Here is a 14,153-nt window from a genome sequence, read left to right on the forward strand (position 1 = left end):
AGCATGAAAAAGTCAGACTGTAGCAGATTAGTATGTTACAGTAGCAGTTTGTTCCTGGTGGGTGTTGAGCAGAGAGTACTTGGGAATGGCAGGAATGGAGAGGTGAGCCTTCTGTGGGTTAGGCAGGAATGCAGAAATTTGTGTTCTGCACTTCCATATGCCTACTTGTAGCATTTGCTTTGATAACAGCAAGCTTGCTTACTTTAAACAAGTGGCAAAGTTACTGGCTCAAGGGTAGTTGAAATTTAAACAAATACTGTGCTGGCTTTTTCCAGCTGTGTAAAGAAACATTTTTTTCCCCCATCTTATCTTTGCAGTGGCTAGGGATAGTCTAGGAAATTTATTAAATAGTTAGTTGGATAGGTTTTTTTGGGACATACACTAAACAGAGTAAAGATTACATTAAATGTGTAAAGGGGAAACAATATTTAATATCTCGTCCCAGAGCTCCATCTTAGAGAAGTATGGAGACTGCTTTAATCTCTGAGTGCTCTGAAAGAACATATTTTACGATGCAATAAGACCTGAATTTCTTAGGCAATAAACTTGCAATTGTAAGCCTTTTTTGCTCAGAGTGTCCCAATAGAAAAATTGAGTCTAGAGCATTAATCTGTAATCACAGTAAAAAAACCAGTATTTTGTCAGTTGGTGTTAAAACTGCTCCAGATGACTGAAACAGTTTGGCATTGGTGATATAATTATTGTATTTCATAGTATTCTGTTAGTGTTCTGTGTCATACAGATAATGCTGTGAAGCTGTGGTGATGAGCCAGTTCTTTTGTGCAAGACGATATGTAGGAAAAAGAAAATCAATTTCTTGAGGAAAGATTTTCCTTCTGGTTAGTCATGTAGTATATTCTTTCGGTAAATAATATCTGGATGTTCCTTGCAGTATAAATACCTAATGCTGTCGTACATACTTTTTAAAAATGGGAAGTTTTATATGAAGTTACATAATACATATGCCTTTAAAAAATTATGTTTCGTATTCTTTATTTTATTTCTGGTGACGGAGACACTTTTTCCTGCTTTGTATCTAATTTATAAATAATGCAATTTTAATTGAGAAAGAAACTTCAAAAATAAGTCCAGCTTAGGGAAGAAAAATTAAGAGTTTTTGAGGCTCCATCAATACGCTTACAATAGTGCACTCCACTTGTATGACGAACAAATGGCTTGGAGGGCAAGCTTCAATGTTAATTTAACAGGTGTAACACAGGCTTTTGGAAGTGTTGACAAATGTTTCTCTTTTTAGCCACAGATTCCAGCATGGTGGAGGGAGATTGCCAAATACAGATGGGAAGATTTGTTTCTTTCTTGCAGGTAGCATATATTTTGATTTTTTGACAGCAATTATAATCTTAATTTTACTTGCAAAGTGGATTTAACAGTAAGCCTTATCCTGTCTGCATCTTGCTGAAAGGCATTGCAGTCATTTGATATATTACTGTGTTTTGCCTGCAGACCTGTCACAACTGGCTGATATATCACACATTGTTTTGAGGTTTTTTTATACTTGTCTTTGGAAGTCTCATGGCTAGGTTTCACGAACGAAGATTTGGGTCTTTGGAAGTCTAATGAGAGAAGAAATTACACTTCGTGTAATTGCTCGAAGAAATTAGAATTTACTTAAGAAAATTTCAGTATGAGAAGATAAATTGAGGTTGTTTTCATTTAACAGTAAAGTTAAAGCTAGCTATTTTTATGGTTTTGATTATAAGTTTTGCTTTTCATTGAACACTGGAAATGGATTAATTTTTCTGTGCATGTTTTTTTAGCTGATAAAAGAAAGCAAAATTAAAACATGTACCTGGGAAAAAATTGCTTGTGAGTCATTCAAACTTTTGTGGAATAACACTCATTTCTTATACAGTTTGGTAGTTCAGAGTCCTTTGCACGAAAACAGGATCTGTTTTTCTTCTGAGGATTTCCTGTGCTCTTGGGTTTCAGTCTACTGTGGAGTTTTTTGTCCTTGGTATAGCTTAAATGACTGTCCTGTTCCCAAAAATGTTTCTATTTTTATGCAATATGGCTTGTAATGAGATATCTGTGTTCAAGTAGAGAATATACAAGAAGTTTCTAGAATGTTTAAACAAATTCTAGTTTAACAAATGTTAAAATTCCTCTTCTTGCTGTATAGTTGCATAGCAGTACTTAACTGAGTCATAACAGGTTGAATGCTATAGGAAGTTGTTTCTCAACCTCTTTTACTATGCCCAAGTGCATTAGGATCTGTTAGATTTTTTTCCTGTTTTCCAAACTTTTTGTCCTATCAAATGTGTAGGTTTCATCCTTCATCCTCTATTTCCTCCTGTCAGATGTTTGAGACCTTTTAGTGATTCTGAGATGGTGCTACTGTGCATTTGTGCTTTTCCTGAGTCCAGGTGGAAGTTGAGAGGATCTGGATATCTGTGCATATTGCAAGCCCACTCCATGGAACAAGTTTGTTAATTTATGGGGTATATGCTGATGTGTGTATTTAAAGGGTAAACACTTCACAGAAATACAGGAGTATTGCTTGTAAGCCCGCTTTGTATATTTGCTATGATGGGTTAGGAACCTTGAGAAACTCTGGAAGAAAGGGAAATGCAAGATGTTACCCCTAAGGGAGGGTTTGCTGTGCTAACAGATATGTCATCATCATCATCATGGCCAGGCTTCACAAACGAAGGTTTGGGAAAGGCTCTATCCACATTTGTTACAAGCACGCTGGTGGCTTATCAGGCCAATATGAGGTAGACATAGACATTGCAATCAGACATGCAACAGATGTGTATTGCTTAGGGTACAACTATGAGGGAAATGTTTTCCTTGTGGACTTTGTTCTTTTTCACCTATTGTGTTCTCCTAAATCCACTTGGAGTAGTCCATGTCCATAGACTAGGAAATGCTGTTCTGGTCAATGTTGTAAGCATATCCCCAAGGATGATGTGAAAATATGGAGTTTACAAAAGAGGCGAAAAGTTGCTTTCATAGAGCTAATGTCCACCTCTTGGTTTATTGGCTCTTCTGAGTTTGGGATTCCTTGATTAGCTATATGCAATAGCCTCAAATTTGTATGTCAAAACTTTTTTTTTTTTAAATATTGTCAAAATAATGGTCTGAAAACACTGGTTAGGTACTCTTGATTGTGCAGAAGACAGTATATTTGAAGAACTCTAAAATTATAATCTTGTCTGTGTTATGTAGTTGCTAATATGCATGTGCTGTTAAATTGGACCATTTCCTGGAAATTTTAAAATGGCAGGGGGTGCTTCCCCCCCCCCCAGGAAACATGATCTCTGTTGTCTATTAATCCATTCCTCTGGAATATGTTGGCTTATTTCAGCTGCATTTGTTAGAGCAATACAAGTATAAGAAGTAATGTTTTGTGAAAACTGGTGACTAATAGAAGGCAGAAACCCAAATAAGATCTATTTTTGACGGAGAGGAAGACAGAATTCAGCTGTTAGCCAGTTTTCTGGCAGGAGTGGATGGCTGTCTGCTTAGCCAGTGTGGGCTGTCTGCCATGGAGCCATCCATTGGCTGACTGGCCAGGCTCATCACACATGGACTTTTCCCCAAAGGGATTATAAGGTGCATTAATGAGCAAGTATTATTGCAGTTAAGGGAAACTCAGATTAGTTCTCCTGTTGCTCAAGGAATGCCTTGTTAAAATCCATTATAGAAATTAAGATAGTCCTTTACATGGTCAGAGCTGACATGTTCTTACTCACTGTGTGTTACGTAACTGAGCTCAAGTTCTGCTTTAGCCAAGCAAATCTCTCAAAGACATTGGCTTTGTTTGTTTGCTTGTTTTAAAGCAATATTACGTGTCTTACCACTCTTATGGTAGGTACAGGCTTCTGTGGTAATTTCTAATTCGAATTTGACTATCACCAGCATCCAGAGTGTGACTCTTGAATCTAGTGGCGAAAAAGCGCAGCCTCTGCTCCCGGGGATATTGTTGCTGCAAGTACTTGGGCACTGTTGTCAAGTCACTTACTGTCTTTGGTATACGTAGTCAAAGTTGTACTGGAAGCTTGTGTTTGGTAGCTTCTTAGCTTAGTCCCAGTTTCCTTTTCAGAGCCGTTAGTAGGATGTTTGCCATCGTGCTGTAGGTCTGTCCGCTGACTTGGATTAGGGATGTAGTTGGAGCTTGGGCTGCAAGTTCAGTAGTTTATGTTTGTTGTTTCTGATGTAGAGGCAACTCGTGTATGAGGAAGCTCTATACATATATATGCATTTTATTTTCTGTGTTGCAGGAGCTGTCTTGCTTTGTTACCCGATGTTACGAAGTGGTGGTGAATGTAGTGCATCAGTTGGCCGTTCTGTATACCAGCAACAAGTAATTATTCCCTAAAATTCTGTATTGTTGTAATGTAGTTAAAAGTATAAAATATGAATGTTCTATTTAAGGCATGGTAATTTTTGGAATGTTGTTGTCTAGAGATATGGATAGTGCTTTTCTGAGAAAATTTGGGCTTCGTAAACTATTATGGAAGTGGTTTTGTTTGATTTTCAGAAAAAACAGTGTTTATATATAATGAGATGCAAGAATTTTATTTTTTGTCATTTTTTGATGGGGCAATTAGTCTTTATGTTTAAGAGATATTGTTTTACTTTTTTCATCCTTGCTCTGTTTGAGAGATTCCTCCTGTTGGCTGATGCAGTAGTTACCAATAGCTTCAGAAACTTAAAATTCAGATCACTTCCACAGTCTGTTTTAAATACGTAAATATTGGTATATATTCTTCACAGAACAACCATGGTTTTAACACCTGAACTTGAGCTTAGTAAGGACTGTTTGGTTTAGCTCCTTTAAAAACTGAAGGTAGTTTAGTTCTGAATAGAATTGATGGATTAAGCTTTCAGTATCACTGCAGGATTCTCGATTCCTTCCCCATCCCCCAGTAGGATAGCAGCATTCTTCTCAGTTTTATTTGTTGCTTTTATTTTTGCCTTACACCACAGCACAAGGTAGACTTTCTGTGTGGTGCTGGATGTGTAACTTGGACATGGCTTGATTAAATATGTGAAGTGATTTTGATTTTTGGGCCCTGAGGCTGTGTATCAAGGCGACTTGTCATTAGCATAACTGAATTGGGAATTGCTGAGATGTGTGCACTGAGTACAGTAGGTGCTTTGAAGCAGTCACATGCTGTACGTTTAAAAATACAATATTAAATCTGATCATAGCACACAGATATCACATAGCATATACTTTCAATTGGGTTTTTAGATTCCTTTTTTTCCTGAAGTTACTGTTAATGAATAAAAAATGTACCCCAAGAAAAAAAGAACACATCATGATACAGAATCGATACATATGATCTGTTCTGAGGATTAAAAAGGCATTAAAATATTTATTTTATTTATAGGAATGCACCTAAAATTATAGAGACGTCTGGAGTTCATTTTCAGGTGGGAGTAATTTGGAACTCTTTTGCTTATGTTTATATATATATTTTGTTAATCAGCTTTTTCTGGCCTTTATGTGGGAAGGCTGGTATCTCCATGTCTGTCATATTGTAGCTTTCTTAGCTGTAAAGTGTTTGCATGCTCCCTTATTGCAATATGTGCTTCTGCACATAGACAGTTTTAAAAATCATGTCTCCAGTGTCAAAATAGATCAGTGAATTTAGTTTGCATGCAGACACCACTTTTATGTTCCTCGTGTCACTACAAGACATACAAAATCTTTGAGCTACTAAACCGTGAGATCTCCTATTTAACTCTCTAGCTGATGTCTTGTTGGCTGAAAATATATTGAAAGAAACTGAAATTTTGTATGTCACATATGACTGCAATAAACTTTTTGATAACTACAGTCCTTTTCCTTCCCTTTTTTTTTCTTCACAAACAGGCAATGTATGAGCATCTAGGAGAGTTGCTCACAGTCTTGATCACTCTGGATGAAATAATTGACAATCATGCCACGCTGAAAGATCACTGGACCATGTATAAGAGGTGTGTCTCTCATGTGAAAAACACTCCCACAACATACAAGATGAAAGTATGTGCGTCTGTGTGGGAGTGTCAGTGTGGGAACATGGATTTTGGTAGTCTCAAGAGTTTTCCAGAAGTTTCAGTGCAGAACAGGGCTAAGCTCCCACAGTGTCCTTCTAACAGCATGAGTAAGTTTTTAAAGTGCTGAGTGTTACATTTTCAATACAAGGTAAACATCTTGGCAAACAGGGTAATGGTTGGTGGGGTTTAAAGTATATTCAGTAAGAAATTTAGTTGTGTACAGAACTGATCTAAGACTACCCCTGTCTATGCTGATCATGGGGATGGGCATGGAGATTTAAGAAAGGATACTATCTTAAATAAAAGCTGAAGAGTGAACAATTATAAAAGTAGCTAAATTAGTGGAATAATAAGTGTTTCCTTGAAAATCTAAATTAAATGTGAGTTACTCAATTGCAAATTGATTCTATAGACCTAGTGTTTTTTGTGGGGTTTTTGATTTTTTTTTTTTTTTTTAAATTTTGGAGTTGCTGCTAAGAGCAGGTGTTGGCAATCAAAATCTATTATCAAAATAGTGCAGGATATGATAAAACTGTGAGTGTGTTTTAATTGTCTTGTATGTATGTATTCCACACCTATTCCTTACAGGCTGCTAAAATCTGTCCATCACAACCCTTCCAAGTTTGGAATTCAAGAAGATAAACTGAAGCCATTTGAAAAACTACTGTTAAAACTGGAATGCCAGTTACTTGAAGGAATGATATTTCAGGTAATGGAATTAATGTTCCCCAGTATGATAGGGAAAACAAACGTGAAAGCAACGCTCTTTTTAGAATGGTTTGCTTGTTTGTATTTTGGTTTTGTTCCGGTTCCAGTGATATGTGAATTTGACTCTTGCATGGGAGGAAAAAAAAGGCTCTATTGTAACATCCTTCCTTGCTCTTCTCATGTGCTTGAACTGTGCCAAGTAGCAGTAAATGCTGACTGGTTTTGCTGAATTAGGGAAAGACAGACAACTTGGCATTAGGGCTGTGTGTTATCAGGAAGTCTGGTTTTGTCCACGTAATAGTGAGCAGGCTTATATAGCCTAGGTCTGCTTCATTTTAGCTGCAAATTAATTAGTCTCCTGAGTAACATTTAAAATACATTAAGTGTGACATCTCATTCCTAGCTTATGAGACAGGTCATTGGGAACCACTTGAATGGTGCACCCCTGAAACATGCAAGTGCACAGGTGGGTGAGAAGGATTAGTACATTTTCAGTTCAGTTAAATGTGTTCATACAAGAAGCCATGTTTTTTTAGAAAGGCATGTATTTGAGACATTGAAATTGGATGTTGTGGCAGAGTGGGCAGAGGATAATGTTGCTGAATTTGGTCAAAGCAGAGTCAGTTGTTCAGTTCTTGCAGGTTACAATGGTATAGGGAAGAAGGGTTCTGTAAAAGCCTTTAAAAGGGAAATTGTAGGTAAATAATTAAGCACAGTTGGCTTATTCTTTCAAAGGACATTGCTACCAGATATCCATTTTTCATCTTAGATTTCCCTAATGTTGCATTAGTGCAAAGACTTCATTATGTGTTTGAGACATCAGTAGGATTGGGCTGGTATTCACTCAGGAAGTTTTCCCTACTGAACTGCAAATGCTTCTTCTCAACAAAAATACATTAAAATTATGTTTAAATGCAGTTCCACTAAAGACTTCTCTAATATCCTTAGAAAGTATGAAACGTGTTTCTATTTTTTGACTTCTGTGTGGGTTTTGGTACTTTTTTAAACCACCAGCAGTAGTGTGTGATTTTATGCTACAGGGTCATAAACCATATCCTACAAGTGACTTGCATGATAATCTTGTTTAGGTAAAGGGTAGTTATAGTGTAATAATAAAAATATGCATCTAGTTTCTTAGCACTAGCACATCAAATGGTTTCTTTAAAAATGCTCCTTAAAGGAGATGAGAAATAAATAAAATGGGGTTTTGAATGCCAGTTATAAGAGGTTTTTTAGTATTTTCTGTTATTATGCTAAAAAATGTAAGCATAGTTAAAAATCTGTATGCTGTAGAAGTTTGACTTACTTCAGTTTAGTCTTAAATCAGTGAGCTCTTCTCTTGAAGACCAGTACTCTTTTGAGGTCCAGAATTCATGGCCTTATCATTATGCTTTTTTTTCCCCTTTTTACTCAGGCCTGTATAGAGCAACAGTTTGATTCCTTAAATGGTGGGGTGTCGGTGTCGAAGAACAGCACATTTGCCGAAGAATTTGCTCATACTCTTCGCACAGCTTTTGCAAATGTTGAAGCCAAACTTGGTAATGCGAGCTCGTACTTTTCCTGCCAGCTTAGTTGTTTCTAAAATTGTTTATATTGTTTGCCTGGGAGTAAACTTAACCACAGCTGTGTTCCTGCAGGTGAACCTTCAGAAATGGACCAGAGAGATAAATATGTGGGCATCTGTGGCCTCTTTGTACTGCATTTTCAGATTTTTCGGACTGTAGACAAGAAATTTTACAAGTCATTGTTGGATGTCTGTAAAAAGGTGAATGCTTTATTGTTTTGTCAATAATTGAGAGGGGAAATAAATCTTCAGTCATGAAGGAGATACTTTTCTTAGATGCATAGCATAGCACAGACTTGGGAAAAGAAAGAACACGCAATTTACAAAAAATATGTCAGAAAGCAGAATTGAGAATTTCCTACTTTTTATAACTTGGCCATTTTCTTCTAGAGATGGTCTAAAACTTGGGTACTCACATAGCAGCAAGGTAAAATAACTTGAAATTACCATTAAAATATTTCTTCTCAAGATTAATGTGGCACTGAGGACAAAAAACTGTTTGAGTTATGAGTACTCTGGTGCTGAATAAATGCTGTGGGTTTTGACCTTGGCTATGAACATGTCTTTTGGAAGACCTCTAAGTCCAAAGGTGATTGGGGCTTTTTCATATTGGATGGTATTACAAAATTATTAAATTCTCTGATAGTGTTTAGAATCTCTAATACTGTTTAGAGTGGTAATAACTTTGCCTGTAGTGTCCTTAGTGGGCTTCTAGGAAAGAAACTTCTTATTAACATGAATGTAATACTTTGTAAAAACCAGTTATGCAGAAAAAAACTGTGTTTTGACTTAAAAGAGGCATAAGAAACATGCATGGTGGCATAGTATTTGTTGTAGTTAATTATGTTTATTGCTTCTTGGTAGTATTCCACCCCCCCCTTTTTTTTTTCTTAACAGGTACCAGCCATTACATTAACAGCTAACATTATCTGGTTTGCTGACAACTTTCTGATTCAGAAGATACCAGCTGCTGCCAAACTTGTGGACAAGAAAAGTATTCATTCAGTAAAAACACAAAGGGAGAACTTTCTGCAGCAGAGGGCACAGTCACTTACCAAGTATGCTTTCTAAATACTGCTGCATGATGCTGTTTGGCAAAGAGGTTATAAACCATGGGTTTCTGAGTTTCTTCATTCAGTGTACTAGCCTGTTGTATATTGTTGCTCAGTGGTGTTAATCACCTGTTCCACTTCAGTGCAGCAATGTGTGCATGTGTTAATGTTGCTGCAAAAAGTTTTAGTCAAAACTAAGCTGCTTTTCATGTCATGCTTTCAGAAAAATGTGTATTATGACACCAAAATAACTGCTCCTGCAAGTTCTAAATATTTCTTTCAGTTACTTCTATTTCCATACTTTCAAGTTCCTTCTTATTTTAAACTAGTGTCTAGTAACCCGAGCTGCTCTGTTTTCTATTAGGGCTCTCTGCTTTCTATGTGTTTATGGAGGTAAGTTGCTAGTAGACTTATAATCAAGTTTTTCTCTGCTTGGTGAGGATACTTTCTTTGCAAGCATTTCTTTCTTTGTGACTGTTTTTATTGCTTTTTTAATGGTCTTTGAAATTATCTGTATTTGAAAAAAGCTTCTCTTGTTTTGTGCTCTGCATGTAGTTTGCAGCTCACTTCCTTCTCTTCTAAAATATGCTTAAAGATAAGATGAATTTTTTTTAGTTGTTAAGAACAAGTGTACTGCATAGGAAGGTAACAGGGCTAAGATTTCTGTTTCAGACCAAAACAAGAAGGTGGAAACTGGGTTCTGTGGAATAGGAGTAAAAACTTTAATTTTTCATGTTGTCTTCAAACCCTACAAGCAAGCTGGCAGAACTGAGTTGGAGGGGAGGAGGGAAGGGGGAAAAGCAACTCCTTGCCTACGTGATCCTCTGACAGATTATTTTCTCTACTTCCCTGTTTTTTTTCAATCCACTTCTTCCTAGTTTATGTCCTGCAACCACAGAAAGATTCAAGAGCTGTGACTGAGTCTTTTTTGGGCTTTAATTCCTGGATGGGGCATAACTGCACTGCTGCTTTGCTTCTGGTCTTGGGCAGTGGTACTTAAGATTAAAAAGAGGTTGAAAAAAAATCTGTGTATTCACAGACATTTCGTAGAATCATAGAATCATTTGGCTTGGAAAAGATCTCTAAGATAATCAAGTCCAACTGTTAACCCAATTATTTCTGAGCCATTACCACTAAACCATGTCCCCAGGCACCACATCTACGTGGCTTTTAAACACCTACAGAGATGGTGACTCAACCCTTTCCCTAGACAGCCTGTTCCAGTGCTTGTCAACCCTTTAGGTGAAGAAATTTTCCTAATATCCAATCTAAACCTCACCTGGCACAACTTGAAGCCATTTCCTCTTGTCTTGTCACTTGGGAGAAGAGGCTGACTGTCACCTTGCTAAAATCTCCTTTCAGGCAGTTGTAGAGAGCAGTAGTGTCTTTCCTGAGCCTCTTTTTCTGCAGGCTGAACAACCCCAGCTTCTTCATAGGACTTGTGCTCTAGACCCTTCACAGGCTTTGTTGCCTTACTTTGTACACACAATTTTGAGGATATTGTAATAAAATCCAGATTTTCCTTCTGCTGATTTGAATAGTGCAAGTAATGTTTTCTTGCTTTTTTATAAATCCTTGCACTGCTTTTGATAATTGCACTATTACCTTAAATATGAGTCCTCTTTAAAGTGTAACTTTTGGTAACAGAATCAGTGATCTGAATATATTCCTGCTACAAGTGCTGCAATAAGTTGTAGTGCAGTGTTGCAATTCGATAGCATGGAATAAAGAGTTTTATAAAAGTGAACTCTATTTGAACATTTAATTACTACTAGTGTAATTCAAGCAGATAAAGTTCTGTAGAATTTTGTTACGTAAGAGCAGTCCAGTCTGACATTGATGTAATGACAAATTATACTTTTGTATGTGTGTGTATATAATACAACAGAAATTCAAACTTGGATGAAAAAACTTATACCCAGTGTTGGACTTTTTTGTGTAGTCTTTAAAAGCATTTTCTAACAGTTTTATTTCCTGTTTTAATTTAAGGAAGTGTAGTATATGTACTACTAAGAGGGCCATTTGTTCTCTTGAAAGACAGGTGATTTTTGACTCATTGTACAGATATAATTGGCAGACTAATCCTTACCTATAGAGAATTAAAAAGTAAATGAGTATGTGGTTCTGATACTTTTGGGAATGGTGAGTTGTTATTTTGGGGACTGAAGAGTTAAGATGTTTCCCTTGCAAGAATTTTAAGTTTTGGAAAGAGAAAGTCTTCACACTGTTCTTATTTGAGGCGAGCAACATTCTTTGTTTCCTTCCCCAGAGATATGCAGTCATATTATGTTTTTGTGAGCTCGTGGATGACAAAAATGGAATCTATCTTGTCCAAGGAGCAACGCATGACAAAGTTTTCTGAAGATCTTTCGAACCGCTGCAATGTCTTCATCCAGGTGTGCAGTCTTTTAATGCGGTGATGCAGCAAACTGATGTTTTGATGCAAATTGTTGAACATAAAAGGAAATCACAGGAGTCCTGTGATCATCAGTGTATAATTTACAGTGTGGGAAGTCTTATAACACTTTTAATGCCCAGTAGATACTCTTTAAGGAATTCTGTATAAAAGACCTTTCCATAAAGGATGTAGAGAAAGGGAATCTGACTAAATACTCGATGGCTAAAATTTTGGATTTTTCTCTAGACTTAGGAAATCAAGAAAACTTCATCTGCTCTGTAGTAAAGGTTTTGGGTTTCTTTCCTTTTGAGTCATGAGGTACTTAAGTTGGACTGAACCTGTGTCTAATTTAGTTTTATTTAGGACAATACATGCTCCCAGTAAAGGTTTTGTGTTTCATTGTGCTTTGCCTACTGATGGTTCTTTGCAAGAGACAACTGGTTTTCTTTTGACCAGACTACTAACAGCATGTAGTCTTAGTGTAAGATGCGTCTTATTTCTGAATTTATTTTTTGCCAACTTTATATGTATCTGTCTGCCTGACAGAAAATCAGTAAGGTGTGTGAAAGCATGGTCTTGAATCTTCTGTAACTGAAGACACACATGTGCTAGGATCTGTGGTTTTTACCTTGAAATTACTTGCAGTGGACTTAGAATTTTGCTCCGTACTGAATTGAGTTTCCTGCAGTGCTTGCAGACTTTTCCTATCTTTTTTTATTGTTACTGTTTTTTCTTTGGAATAAGTTTAATAATGTTTTTGTCATGGTTTATGTAACTGACATTGTATTTAAAAGCTTAGCATATATTGATGTGGAAATAGTTGGTTTCTTTATTGTGGGATGGACATTTCTATTTCAAAAGTGTAAAACTGTATAAATACTGTTTGTGTATTTATTCCACAGAATCTGGAAGGTTTAGATTGTTTTAGTGATAGGATGTTTTTGGGGGGATGGGAATTGTTTGGTGGGTTGGTTTACAGTAGGTCTGAAATTATTACACCTTTGAGGCTCTGTGATTAATTCACTAACCTATGTTTAATTTGAATGACTTTAGAATCAGATGATCTACTGAGTCATAGGCAGTTCATATGTCTGCTATTGAAAGGGTTTTATTCAGCTTTGGGATCTCAGGCTTGCTTAATACAGTGGAGTGGTAGATTCTCTGATGTGCAGAGGCAAAAATTGTCCGTTATGCTGACTGTCAGAGAGGACTTATTTGATTGACAACGTTGTGGAAATACTATTTTTCTTTTCTCCCCTTGTATTCATTTTATTTTTAGGGTTTTCTTTATGCATACAGTCTTAGCACCATCGTTAAAACTACAATGAATCTTTACATGTCAATGCAAAAACCTATGACGAAAACCTCAGTGAAAGCCCTGTGCAGACTTGTGGAACTTCTGAAGGTAGGTCACTGGATGAAAACTATTTCACGTAGGAGATTACAATGAACATTGATCACACATCCCATATTAAAAAAAATTGGGAGGGGCACAGAACTGGACCCAGCATTCCAGACGTGTTGAATAGAGGTGAAGGGTCACCTCCCTCAACCTGTCAGCCAAGTGTTGTCTAATGCAGTCAAAACTACCATTAGCCTTCTTTGTGGCAAGGGCATGTTGCTGCCTCACATTCAACTTGGTGTCCACCAGGACACTCAGGTTCTTTTCTGCCAAGCTGCTCACCAGTTGAGTGATTCCTTAGATCAGTCCTGAAACTTTTTTATGCTCCCGAGCAGTTTGATTTTTCTCACTTTCTAAGGGTTACATTGCAAAGTGGAAAGAGTCTGTATTTGCTGTGTGGATTAGTCACCCAGCATAAAGCCAGATTCTAAAGGCAACAATTTCAGTAACTGCATGAACTGTTGTGTTTTGGGATTGACTTCAGGCAATAGAACACATGTTTTACCGAAGAAGTATGGTTGTGGCAGACTCTGTGACACATATCACTCAGCATCTGCAGTATCAGGCTCTTCACTCTATTTCTGTAGCCAAGGTATGTAATCCAAGTTCTAATAATTAGTCTTCCTAGCTAAGTATTTTAAAAAATATTAATTTTAAATTAAAGTATTTTTCTTATTTTTTCAAGATCTGTAGTGTAATTCTCTGTCATAATCCACAGATATATCAGCTTTCCAGAAGTTCAGAGCTGTATCCCAGAAAACTGTACAGCATAGGTGGTTATCTATTTTTTGACCAAGAATGGTTCCCCTCTTACTCTAAACTGCTGCATCTCTTGTCATCTTCCTCTTGTGTTCTTTTTGTTTTTTATTTCTAGTGATTTTCACAAACTGACCTTTGCTTACTTCTTTTCTGATGCACACTCATAAAACAATCTGTTGCAGGTCTAAGCAAACAGGCTGTTATTTAAATCTTTGCTTGGCAAAGTAGCAGTACATGATGGCTTACAGGAGTCTAGTGTGG

The 14,153-nt window shown here is 36.8% G+C and overlaps 1 protein-coding gene across 1 annotated transcript in view; it reads left to right on the plus strand.

Annotated features, from left to right (window-relative positions):
- Positions 1-14,153, plus strand: part of WASHC4 (WASH complex subunit 4) — a 37,728-nt gene that overhangs the window by 4,599 nt on the left and 18,976 nt on the right. The window contains exons 6-16 of the mRNA XM_029963398.1: positions 1,256-1,323; positions 4,245-4,327; positions 5,361-5,403; positions 5,846-5,949; positions 6,598-6,718; positions 8,132-8,255; positions 8,355-8,482; positions 9,179-9,339; positions 11,603-11,729; positions 13,011-13,136; positions 13,618-13,725. Coding sequence (XP_029819258.1) covers positions 1,256-1,323; positions 4,245-4,327; positions 5,361-5,403; positions 5,846-5,949; positions 6,598-6,718; positions 8,132-8,255; positions 8,355-8,482; positions 9,179-9,339; positions 11,603-11,729; positions 13,011-13,136; positions 13,618-13,725 — 1,193 coding nt within the window. The remainder of the gene's footprint in view (positions 1-1,255; positions 1,324-4,244; positions 4,328-5,360; positions 5,404-5,845; positions 5,950-6,597; positions 6,719-8,131; positions 8,256-8,354; positions 8,483-9,178; positions 9,340-11,602; positions 11,730-13,010; positions 13,137-13,617; positions 13,726-14,153) is intronic.

Source organism: Manacus vitellinus, unplaced genomic scaffold (assembly GCF_001715985.3).
Source record: "Manacus vitellinus isolate BGI_N305 unplaced genomic scaffold, ASM171598v3 scaffold_5_pilon, whole genome shotgun sequence".
NCBI classification, from domain to species: domain Eukaryota; kingdom Metazoa; phylum Chordata; class Aves; order Passeriformes; family Pipridae; genus Manacus; species Manacus vitellinus.